Source organism: Juglans microcarpa x Juglans regia, chromosome 2S, assembly GCF_004785595.1.
Source record: "Juglans microcarpa x Juglans regia isolate MS1-56 chromosome 2S, Jm3101_v1.0, whole genome shotgun sequence".
In the NCBI taxonomy this organism is placed as follows: domain Eukaryota; kingdom Viridiplantae; phylum Streptophyta; class Magnoliopsida; order Fagales; family Juglandaceae; genus Juglans; species Juglans microcarpa x Juglans regia.
In genome coordinates, this window is record NC_054597.1 from 6,885,206 (window position 1) to 6,898,086 (window position 12,881).

Below are 12,881 nucleotides of genomic sequence, written 5' to 3' on the forward strand. Positions count from 1 at the left end.
ACAAATTATTAATTTTCTAAACTATCAGAAATTATGATGCACTTTTTTCTTGTAAAAGTCCAAATTAACTTTACCCAAATAATTTAAGAAACAAATGAAAGAAGATAATTTTTTTTACAAAAAAAAGAGTTACTCGGGAAAAAAAAAAAAGAAAAAAGGTTTTTAATGAAGACTACTAATATCAAATTTTGTTGTTTTATGGACAGAAACGGAGAAACAATATATAGTAGGATTTGTTTTTGGCATGTTTTTTATTCCCAGCTTAAAGAAACAAACAAATGAATTACATAAATGACGTGGCATTCTATTCTCTTCTCTTCTCTTTTTTTTTTTTATTAAATAAAGACTGTGAATCAACTTCATTGATCAAACTGAATTACAATCATGGAATGAATATGTACAGGAACGGATTCTAGAAGAACGAAATCTGCAGTCAAATTTTTTGTTTTCACAAATCATTTTTGCTCATCTCATCTAATTATTACAATTTTTTTAAACTCTCATATAAAATAAAATAAAAAATTCAATTTTTTCAAATCTAAAAATAAAAATAATATTAAAAAGTTATATTTTAACAATATTTTATTTAACTTTTATTTTATTTCATCACATATATGTAACCATACGGGGCTTTAGGCTATGTTTGGATGTTCATCTTAACCTATCTCAAACCAATTAATGATGGGACTCGCTACTTTTAATTCAACTTCTTATACAAAATTAAACATATCTCGACCTACTTCATAACTTATACATTCAAACACTCTCGATCTATAAAATAATATTATTCATGTATTAACTCAGATAATCTCAACACCCAAATACATCTTTAGAGCACTTTTTGCTAGTCAATAAGCCACTTGGTTTGCTATTCTCTTGACATGAACCACACTTTCCTGGCTTGCATTCTTGTTAAGAGCATTTTACAGTCATCTATAAGATAAAATCTGCAATCATTCTCTTCTTTTTTATGATTACCATCAACCACCTGTTGTGCATCTCCTTTAAAAATTACTTTGTAGAAACAAAGCTCTAAGGCAAAGTCTACTGCAGCATAAATATCCCAAGCTTCTGCCACTACTAGATTTGCATAAAATATATTTGCACTCTGTCCTGAGGCCATAACTTCGATGATCTCTTTAATTTATTGTCACGTAGAATGATCCCTACACCCATCATCCTGATTGATTGATTCAAAGCAATATCCCAGTTAACAACATCGGTGTCATCTCTTCACTGCATTTATTTAACAGTTGTGAGAGAATTTCAAATAAAAATCTACCAACGACACTGCATTTTTGTATTGCCTTTGAATAAACGCTCCATACATTTGTAGCTGAAGCATGACCCCATAAAATATGCTGTGTAGTTTCCTCAAATAGATTACAATTAGGATACAAAAATTCTCATGTAATTCTTTTACTGCACAAATTGCTTCTAGCAGGTAAGATATAGTTACAAGCTCTCCACATAAGATGTAACGCTTTAATGGAAGGCCCAAACTACATGGCCGGTTCTTCAAAATGATTAGTCAATGATACAATTGGATCCTCATTAGAACCTTATAAAGAGCAAGAATTTCTCATTTCCAAACAATGTGAGTTCTCATACATCACTAACTCTTATCTTTATCATATGGGGTATTACAATCTACCATCCTTAAATTACTGACGTCCTCGTTGGGCCAATCTGTTATAGGTGGCACGGCTCAAGTTTCACATTTCTGGTTGGGATAGGCTCTGATACCATTTGTAACGCCTCAATAGAAGACCCAAACCACATGGCCTATATATTAAAATGACTAGTCAATGATACAATTTTAGTTCCATTAAAACTTTATAAAGAGCAAAAACTTCTCATTCTCAAGCACTGTGAGATCTCATACACCACCTACCATTATCCCTATTATATGGGGTATCACATAAGATTTTTAACAACAATTGATACTTTTAGGTTCCAAAATTTGTGCCATGCTACTAGAAGAGTTGCACTGTGTAAGATTCTCCAAGTCCATCTGAATGTGGTTTTATAAGCACTTTTGATAGAAAAAATACCATTCTTAGTACCACTCCAAACCAACTTATCCTCACCGTGTAAAGGACTAATTGGTTAGCTAGAATCTCTTTAACATCATCTTCATTAAACACCCCATTGATCAATTACATGTTCCACCAATTAGTATTTGAATCTATTATATATGATACCTGTGCATATGTAAAAAGTAGTTTACAAGGAGACTGAACCATATAGAAATAAGGCCTTTGAATCCATTTATCTTTCCAATATACATATATTCTAACCATTCCCTGCTCTCCAAACCATTCCAGCTTTAAGCAAATCATTAGAATTACATATACTCCTCAAAGCATAAGATGGTGTTCAACTTAATTGACACTCTAACAGATTACCGCTAGACAATAATTTGCTCTTATGATGCTGACAAAGACTCTGGTTGCTGCACCAATCTCCATAGTTGTTTAGCTAAGAAATCTTTATTAAAAGCCTTTATCTCACTGAATCTCAAACCACCTATAACCTTAGATCTTCCCATTTTAGCCAAACTCAACCGATGTATCTTTGAAGAATTTTCTTTAGTGCCCCAAAAGAACTTTTGCATTAGGCTATTGATATGATGACAGAGTATCTAATTTGAAAGTTGAAACATATTTATGCAATATGTTGGAATAGCTTGGATTATTGATTTCAGAAGAATTTCTTTTGCTGCTAGAATGAGTAATTTTGACTTCCAATTATGTAACCTTCATTTGATTCGGTCAAGTATTCATCTAAAGCTTTGCATCATAGATTTACCCACCAAAGCTTGTAAGCCTTTATACTTATCAAAATTATTGAAAGATCTAGCTCTAACAACATTCGTGAGAATGTCTTTTAGCTCTCTCCGTGTAATCCTATTGAAAAAGAGATTGGTTTTTTCCAGATTTAATCTCTGACCATAAATTGTCTCATATAATTTTAAGATACCCATTAACCTGCTCCATTCCATTGAGTAAGCTTTACAAAATAACAAGTTATCATCTGCAAAGAATAAACGAGACACTCTGATGTTGCTCCTCGAGATTGGTAGTCTTGTGGTTGCTACTTTCTTTTCAGCATGCATCAACAAACCGCTCAAAACTTCAACGCAAATTATAAAGAGATAAGGGGAAAGTGGATCCCCTTATCTTAAACCTCTGGAAGGCTTAAAGCTCTCTTGAGGCTCCCCATTTAACATAATTGAATAACACAATTATATGAAACCCATAATCTAGTTGATCCATTTAAAATGAAAATCAATTTTAATCATTGAATAAGTCTAAAACTTATTTAGAGGTCATTGTAAATAGAATATTAAAATGACAAATGATTTAGGTTGCGTTTGGATGTTGAGTTGAGTTGGATTCTTTATGAGAGCAATGAGTTGAGATGGTAGAGTGAGTTTTGTGGAGTCTACCTAAGATGAGTTTAAATGTGTTTAGATGTTAAGATGAGTTTAGATATATTTCTGAGAAGTTAAAAAAGGTCGTGAGTCTCGCGTATAAAAAGCGTTGAATTGAAAAAAAAAAGTTATGTATCCCACGTGTAAAGAGGTTTTGAGTTAAGATGAGTTTAATAATTTGAGAGTTGGGTGTTTGGATGTTAGACTTAGCTTAAAATTAGACTAAATTGAGTTGATCTCAACTGAGTTTGTCAACCAAAAGGGGCCTTAATCAATCAGTAATACTACCCATCATTTAATATCTCATCATCCTTCTACAATTCCATTACGTGGCATTAAATTATTTCAGATTATTTGTTATGTCAAATTAGTGAACCAATCATTTGATACCACGTAATATGATATTGAGAGAATGATGGTAAAATTGATGAAAAATATAATTTTTCTATAAATTCATTGTGAAATTAACTATATATACCCAAAAATATTATTTGTGTTCCTAAATATTCTTATTTCTCTGCATCAGTATATTATATTGTGACACCCTTATTCCTATTCTATCAAATAAAAGAGCCAAGTCTCCTCAAGCGTGATGAAATTTTTGATTCGTCGTATGAGTCATTAAAGTTCCGTTTGGATACATAAACAGTTTCATCTTATCATTACAATTTTTTTAAATTTTCACACAAAATATAATAAACAATTCAACATTTTCAAATCTCAAAATAATAATAATATTAAAAAATAATATTCTAACAATATTTTATTAAACTTTCAACTTTAATTTAAAACCATCTCATCTCATCTCACTATTCAAACGGGGCCTAATTTTGTCACCAATTTGGAAATAAATGGTAGCTCATGCATCTTTATTTCTCACCTTTTTTCAGTCATCAACTATATAATATAATACATAAAATATGGTAGCTAGCGTATTTTGATTTACTCTGATCTCCTTAACCATAATCGGTATTTATTAATGTACTCCATTTTACATGAATAGTGAAAACAATTGAGCTTGGGTTTGATATTGTAATGGCTGGCATTGACAAGATCAGATAAATTAAGTATCTCCAGAAAGTACGTATATTATATATATATATATATATATATATATAGGACCCATGTTATAATATTCAACACCAACCCAAATGATATAAAAGACCAACAGTACTTTGTCCATGAACTAAACAAAGCATATATATATATAATTCTCAGCTTACAACAAAACTATATATATGGAGTTGCAATCAGTCATTTTTTCAATGGAATTTCCTAGTATACTGTTCAACTCCATAATTTCTGAGAGGGAAGAAAAATTAATGACGATCGAGAATACATGCATGAATTTCATTTGTTTTTGTGCATTGCTGATCCCCCATTAATATTGTAAGCAAGTAATTACCAATTACTAAGCGATCAAGCGAAAAGTTACACTAAAATCAAATGTGAGAATTAAAGAAATGCACATTATATATAAGAGCATCTATATATATATATATATATAAATATGCAGGCGCGGATATGATCACCTGTAAGAATCAGTAATATCATGGAAACAACTATGGAATTATATCCATTTCGTTTGAGTTACTATATTATATATTATTGGATTTGAATGAAGCTCTTAAGTTTTCTTGCATCTATTGTAAAAATCCAAAGCATACAGTAGAGCATGCATGCAAAAAGTATACGTGAATCTAAACCTGTCCAGAATTTCGGCCTCCATGCAACTGACAACAAATTAATCTGAAAAAATGTACATATATATGTGTGTGTATGTAATTAATCAAAACATAGAGAAGGTAGATAGATGTTGAGCTTGAATTTTTGTACCTTTTATGAATAAAATTGTTCCGCAACATGATGATCACCTATATACCCAGAACCAAGAAATTGAGAAAAACGAAAAAGCTACGTACATTAAGGAAGAAAAAGCTGCAGAGAGCTGTTTTGCAATTGGAAAATTAAACAGAAAGTATCTAATATTATTGCTGATCTTGACTATATATCATGTTCGTGACTGCATGAACGAATTTGTTAATTCCGTGACTTTGTCCATGCAATCACTCGAGAACTCGATTTCTCCATGCATGAGAAATTACAGAAAGATTGACCTGGCATGCAGAGATCAGTACTTGATCATCATGATGATCCAGCTGCTATATATATATATATATATATAGGTACAGGGCTTAAACTGCATGCATGCAGTACTACATTGACAATTATGGTGATTTGGTAATTTGGGTTCCAAACTTAAAGATAAAAACAGGATCTGTATTTATCAAAAGAGCAGTATATCTACATCAATCTACGATCAAGAAGATCAATATTGTATATGTGTGGGTGTAGGTACGTACGTACACTCAAAACAAAGTTAGATTGTATCAGAGAATTTGTTGAAAACTGATATATATCCATTCAGAGAATTTGTTCTGTCAGGCGCCCATAATCATAATTCCGAGGCCACCATGCATGATGCGTACATGATGAAGATCATAACCGGCCGCCATATATATTAATTGCTTTATATATACCCATATATGATCTGATCAAGATGCCATTGATGAGGCCAAAGGCATTTCGCTCTCGTGAGAAGCCACAGACGAATCGTTGCAGCGAGAAAGGCGTGCAGATAATGAGCTAGTTTTCTTCATATCCGTCGTCCGATCTTCTGAGCTGCCATGGCCATCTTGATCGTCCAAGGCCAGGATAGCTTCGAATTGAGCCCGCCTTCTTGCTTCACTTTCCGGGGACGACCTCACCGGAGGCTCTACGCTGCCTGCATGAGCCTCGTCAATAGCCACTTTGTTATTAGCTGCATTCGCCGCATTTGGACCACCACCGCCGGCACCGGCGCCGCCTGCAGCATAGGCTCCTCCTTTATATGCACCACCACCACCTCCACCTCCGCTGGGAGCAACGCCAACCCTAAATCCAAATGCCCGGGAAATTAGTCGATAGAAACATGTGAGCACCCAAAACAACCAAGGAAGGCAAACGAATGCCACCCCGACAAAGGGAAGCCAGGTTGCGTAAGGTGAATCAGGTTGCAACATATATACTACAAGGCAGCCGCCTCCGGCGGCAATAGAGAGAAACAAGACGGAAGAGATGAGCCATATGAACGCGCTTCCGGGCCTTGGATCCGGTGGTGCAGGCATTTGTGTGTGTCACGGAGAAAGAAGATTTTAACTATGAAAACCTTGCGGCCTGGATCAAGAACTCCACTTTGTTGTTTCCATCCATTTCGTTACAATAACTAGGCTAGCTAGGAGATCATTGGGTCGAGGTTAGGGCCAAGGGTTCGTCCATAAGAAAGAATTGATGAGGTCTGTGAATATCGTATATTCAGGTGGTGGACGAATTCAAAAGCTATTCACGTAAAACATGGCTTTTGTATTATAACTAACCCGTACATACGAGAGAGAGAGAGAGAGAGATCAGAGAGAGAGAGAGGGAGGCGGGTTCGGTTTATCAACGTTAACTAAGATTGGCGTTGATATATATCTGAATTAATGTTGTGCTGCAAAATGCCATTGCATGCACGTACATTGATCGAGCATGTCCTGTTTAATATTAGAATACGTAAATATCGTATAATTATTTTTTTAAAAAAATAATATTATTCATCATTTTAATTTTTATTATTTCATCATCACATAATATAACATTATATAATTAAAAATTATTTATTATATTTTATTTATAAATCTATTATTTAATATCACATCAGAAGATGATAAGAAAATAAATAATAAATAAATTTTTTCTTAAAAAAAAAGTAGACATACGTTCTATTTATTTATTATTTTTAAAAATATTACTTGATGTTTATCCACTCCATGATATCGTGATAATATTCCATGAAAGCCGCAGACCAACCCAGTTGTGAAAGAGTTGGACTCTCAACCAAGCCCATGGATTAGTCCAGCAAGTTTTCCGGCCGAGGTCATTAATACAATTTAGAGATTTTAGACAGGTATTAATTATATTCTCTTGGAACTGTTTATAAAGATGAAGCGAAAATTTTATAAATAGGAATAAAATAACTTGAGTTAAAATATTTTATTTGATTGTAAAAAAATAATAATAATTAAATAAAAATATTATAAAATTAAAATAGTGTTAGAATATAATTTTTTAATATAATTTTTGTTACGAGATTTGAAAAAGTTATTTTTTTTTATATTTTGTTTAAAAATTTAAAAAATTTGTAATGATTAGGTAATAATTAGATGAAAATGATTTCATTTCATTTAATATCACCATTATGACTTTTCTAAACTCTCACGCAAAATATAATAAATAATTCAACTTTTTCAAATTTTAAAATAAAAATTTATATATTAAAAATTTATATTTTAAAACTATTTTTTCAACTTTTATTTCATCTCATTTGTGTAACCAAACGAGTCTTAACTTTTTTTTTAGCTCTTCTTTTAAATTTTTATATTTTTAACAAGATTTTAATATGGTTTTTAAATGGATTTATTTCTATATATATAACTAGTCTTAAACTTTTTATTTCCTATATTTTTAACTTTAATCATTTTGATCTTTCAATTACCAAATCATCGTTATAAAATACTTCACATGATCAGTCGATAGAAAGTCACATTTGAAAAAATATATAAAAAACAACAATTAACAAAATATTTATCTCCTTCTAATGATCCCAATATATATATATATATATATATATGTGTGTGTATGTATGTATCTTAATCTCATATATCAAAATAGAAAAGTGTTACAAATATAAATATATTATATAAAAATAAATTTATAAATTGACGTAGTTTCATCATGTGATCTGTTAAAACTAATACTTTATAATCAGACGTACATCATCAAATCACATCAGTCTATAAATTTAATTTTATATAATCCTAAAATATTTTTCAATCATTTTAATAATTGAGTTATTAATTTTTTTTATTTAATTTAGACCCTTAGATTGATAAAAGTTTAAATTTAAATAAAATATTATTATAATATTATTTATTAATATTATTATTATTATTTTAAATTTAAAAATTAAATAATATAAAATAAAATAAATTGTTATAAAATAAAATATTTTTACTATCCAAACGAGCTTTGCTCGATCTACGTTAGTGATCACCTATGATGCTAGGCCGAGTCCCTATCTAGGTTTTGCCCCGACCGACATTGGGTTTCCTACGTACGCACAAGTGACCACCCACTTATTTTCTTTGGAGAAATGATAATTAACTATCTAATAAAATATTAGTTTTTAAAATTAATCTTTTTACTTTTGTTTTAATTTGTTGGATTTGAAATTCAAAAGAATATTATTTTATGATGAAGTTGCAAATTAATAAATTGTGAATTAATGGTTGGTGTAAGAGTCCTGTCCTCTTTTCTTCTATAATTTACTAATTAATTTTATTTACGTTTTAAAAGTTGATTTTATGTTTTTAAACATTTTAAAAACCATTTCTTTCTTCTTTTTTTTTTTTTTTAAAAAGATAATTTACTATTTTGATCAATTATGTTCAATTAAACATGGCATGCCATGATTTTTAATCTATATGGTAAGTGTAGAGAATTATCACATTAAAAGTAATTAATCTATATGGTCCAACAGAAATATTAAAACAAAGAGTAATGTTGCAATCTTATTCCACTTTTAATTCATCACGTAAAATGTGGCATTTTTTTTTATTTACTTAAATCATTTTTTATATTTTTAAAAAAATAATTCAAATATTAACGATCACAGTAAAATAAGAGTAAAGTGAAAGCGTAATTTGTACAATTTTCCTGAAGCAAATGTTCTAGAAGAAATGTCGACATCTTGTTAAATGATTCAAAGTTCAAACTTCAAACTAATAATGCATGCGGTTGCTTGACCGAGTCAATCATTAAAAAACAAAAAGAAAAAACACACTTGCTTGAAGTTTGATTTTTAGGACACTCTTAAGAAAGGTGCCCGCGCATTAGTATTGGACTCATCAAATGAGTCTAATTTTTAAAATTTAATAATTTTAATTTTAAAATTCTGGTATTAGATTCACTATATACTTAAATGTCAAGTTTTTAACTATAATATATTCATTTTTATCTTTATTTTTAAATTTAAAGACTCACTATTCACATTCTATAACTATTATTTTATTTATTTAAATTATTAATTAAAATATAGTTATTGTAATTGTAAAATATGAAAAAAATAAATTAAAAATATTATTATTAACAAAATAATATTATATTATTATTTTAATGAATCTAATAACTAATCTAATATGAGATTATAGATAGAAATATTTTTAATTTATGAAAAATATGTACCTTTTAATAAATTTTAAATATAAAAATGATGAATTGAATACTAATGCTCTAATAAAGAATCCGTCTGTATTCATATGTTTTTTTTAATCTTTAATATTTACACACACGTATGGATATGGTGGGGTTAGGTAATCACGATAATAATAATAAAAAAACTATCATATTCATGTAGTCAAATGATTTAAGTCTTGTTTCCTTACAGATGAAATGAAATAAAAGATTTATAAATAGTAATATTGAAATAATTTATAAATAATAGTAAAATAGTTTGAGTTGAAATTGAGTTAAAAATTTATAAAGTTAAAAGAGAGTTAAAATATAATTTTTTAATATAATTTTTATTTTAGGGGTTAAGAAATTAAGTTGAATTATTTTTTATATTTTGTTTGAAATTTTGAAAAAATTATGATAATTAAATGAAAAAGTTGAAAAATTAAAATTTGAAATTAAAAAATATTTTTATTTGAATGACGTTTAGATGTTAAATTGAAATGAGATATACAATAAAATAATTTGAAAGGTTTGTAAAATTAAACCCAGGCCTTAAACTGATTGACGAACGAGTCATGAATCATGATCACTTGACTCAATCATAAAGGCCTGGATTCTTTTCTCCTCATATGAAGTTTCATTTAAAAAATGACGAGTTATTTATAGAAAAAAAAAACTCATTTTAATATAAAATAGTAATTTTCGCAGAAAATAAATGATAGCAAATAACCAATTTTCTTATAATGTTTCATAAATTTTGAAGGCAATATTAATGAGCTTTTGTTTGATCATGAGAAACGTTAATACAATTCTGCAGTTATTAGACGGATTAATTAGGGATCACTTTATTGCTTAATTATGATCACAAGAAGGGTGCATGGTACGTACGTAGATACAATACTATCGAATACCTACCGTATTATATAATTTCTATGAATATTACATATTATAAGATTTTTGTAGTGTATTTATTTCTCTAAATTGTATAACATGTCTAGAGTGATCATAAACTTATAAGAGAGATAAAAGTAATATGTGGTCTTTACAAAATTTAATGCTGAGATCGATCAATAATATTCTACAATATATATCTTAATTAAAAGCTAGACATGACTAGATATTAATTAATGTAAGGTACATAAATTGTGTTTCTCACTTAAAACAAATCAATTAAATGAGGGATAATTAGTAAAATAATTTATAAAATTAAAATTATTTTATAAAAATACTTTTTATTTGAAAAAAAAAAGATTTTTTTTAAAGTAATATAACTTATAATTTCAGTACTCATCCATTTCCTAGCTAGCTATTACTATTAATTATTAGCTTCATCAATAATGCTTATGCAGTAGAATTTTTTTTTTTTTTTTTACTTTTATTTTCATCATTTTTTATAACTATTTACATATTTTTTAAAAATAAAAAAATTACATATTTATTTAAAAATATTTACTTAAACATTAAATTAAAAAAATTAAAAAAAATTTCAGTGACTACCATCGGTGACCAGTGGGAAAAGCATTTCCCTTTTATCGGCATCTTTTGGGCGTGCATGTGGTTGCTTTTACTTTTGGCATGAAAGGACATTTGAAGTTTGAACAACTATTGCGTTTTTAATTTCAGCCATTTATCTTTTTAAATTAAATTATATAAATAATGTGCGATCATATAAAAATGTTTAAATAAAATTATTTATAAAAAATAAAAATAATTATATATGCAAATTTCAAATATATAAATCTTGCATATATATTTTATTAAAAAAGTGAATTCCATAATAAAAAATATAAAAAAAATTTATTTTTTATTAGTAAAATTTAATTTTTTATAAAAAGCTTACACAAGACGAGAGTACTTTTTATTTATATTTAAATCTTTTTCCTATTACTCAGAGAAAATTCAATCTGACGTACATAAAGTTTGAAAAAAGACGATAATTAGGAAGGAGATCAAGAAAAGTAAGCACGACTATATTTGGTAATAATATTGTCTGATGATAATACTACTTTGGTCGGTATATATTTTGAATTCAATACATGAATAGGAATATTGTTATTTTATAAATTAAAAAAAACGTTACAGATGAGTTGTGTAACTGTTATTTATACGAAGTGAAGTGCTACAATTATAAAATAATTTTATAAATTTAAGGTTATAAATTAAATATGTTTATATGTTAAATCTATTTTATAATAAAAATAAATTTATAATATAATATATTATATTAAAATACGTTAATTTATAAATTTTTTTTTTATAATTTTTTTTGTAACCGAAACATTTATAGAAAATAAAAGAAATTTCTATGTACTACATAAACATGCACGCATCACGACTACGTGAGGACGCATACGTCATTGTCACATGTGGGCCGGTGTGGCCCTCTGTCACGTGAATGGGGAGTAGCCCGAAAGTCCACCGAACAGGTAAAATTTTTTTTTTTATTTTTTATTTTTTTTATTTTATGTATTTTTTTAATCATCATAAATATTTATAAAAAAAATAAAAAATTCATAACATCATTAAAAAACACTTACTTAATTACTAAGTTAAAAAAAAAAAAAAAAAAAATATCGGGACACATCTTCGGAATACATCTTTGGATCATTTAGCATTTCTGTTTTATATATACACAATATATTTTTATAATATATTTTATAATAATATCATAAAATGAAGATATTTTTATAAAATAATTGCGACCCCTCGTAATCACGAAACCCTGTTGAATTCTATATAAGTATCTTATTCGCAGCTCACAGAAATTACCTGCACACAAAAAAGAAGCGAGTGAGCTAACTGCAGATCATCAGGCCAGCAACATGAGCGGCAACGGCAGCCAAAACTCCGGCCGAGGGAAACCCCACCCGGCCCCTTCTTTTGGCAACCTCCCTCCGAAGCGAGGGACGGTGATAGAGAAACTGTTTGGTACTACTGGGGCGTCCAAGCCCAGTACTTCTTCTGCTTCCTCAAGGCCACAGAATAATTAATGGGACTTTATTTCCCATTTACTGCTGATGATGTTGATCAAGTTGCTCGCTTTGGGTTGTTTATAAGTTGTTTATGAACTACACCTATATATATATATATATATATATATATATATTTCATGTGTGTGTGTGTGTGTGTGTGT

The 12,881-nt window shown here is 28.8% G+C and overlaps 1 protein-coding gene across 1 annotated transcript; it reads right to left on the minus strand.

Moving 5' to 3' along the window:
- Nucleotides 1-5,701: 5,701 nt before the first annotated feature.
- On the minus strand, nt 5,702-6,802 carry LOC121253093 (translation initiation factor IF-2). Its single transcript, XM_041152988.1, has one exon. The coding sequence runs from the start codon at nt 6,601-6,603 to the stop codon at nt 5,992-5,994; it is 612 nt and encodes a 203-aa protein (XP_041008922.1). The 5' UTR covers nt 6,604-6,802; the 3' UTR covers nt 5,702-5,991.
- Between the last annotated feature and the right edge of the window lie 6,079 nt (nt 6,803-12,881).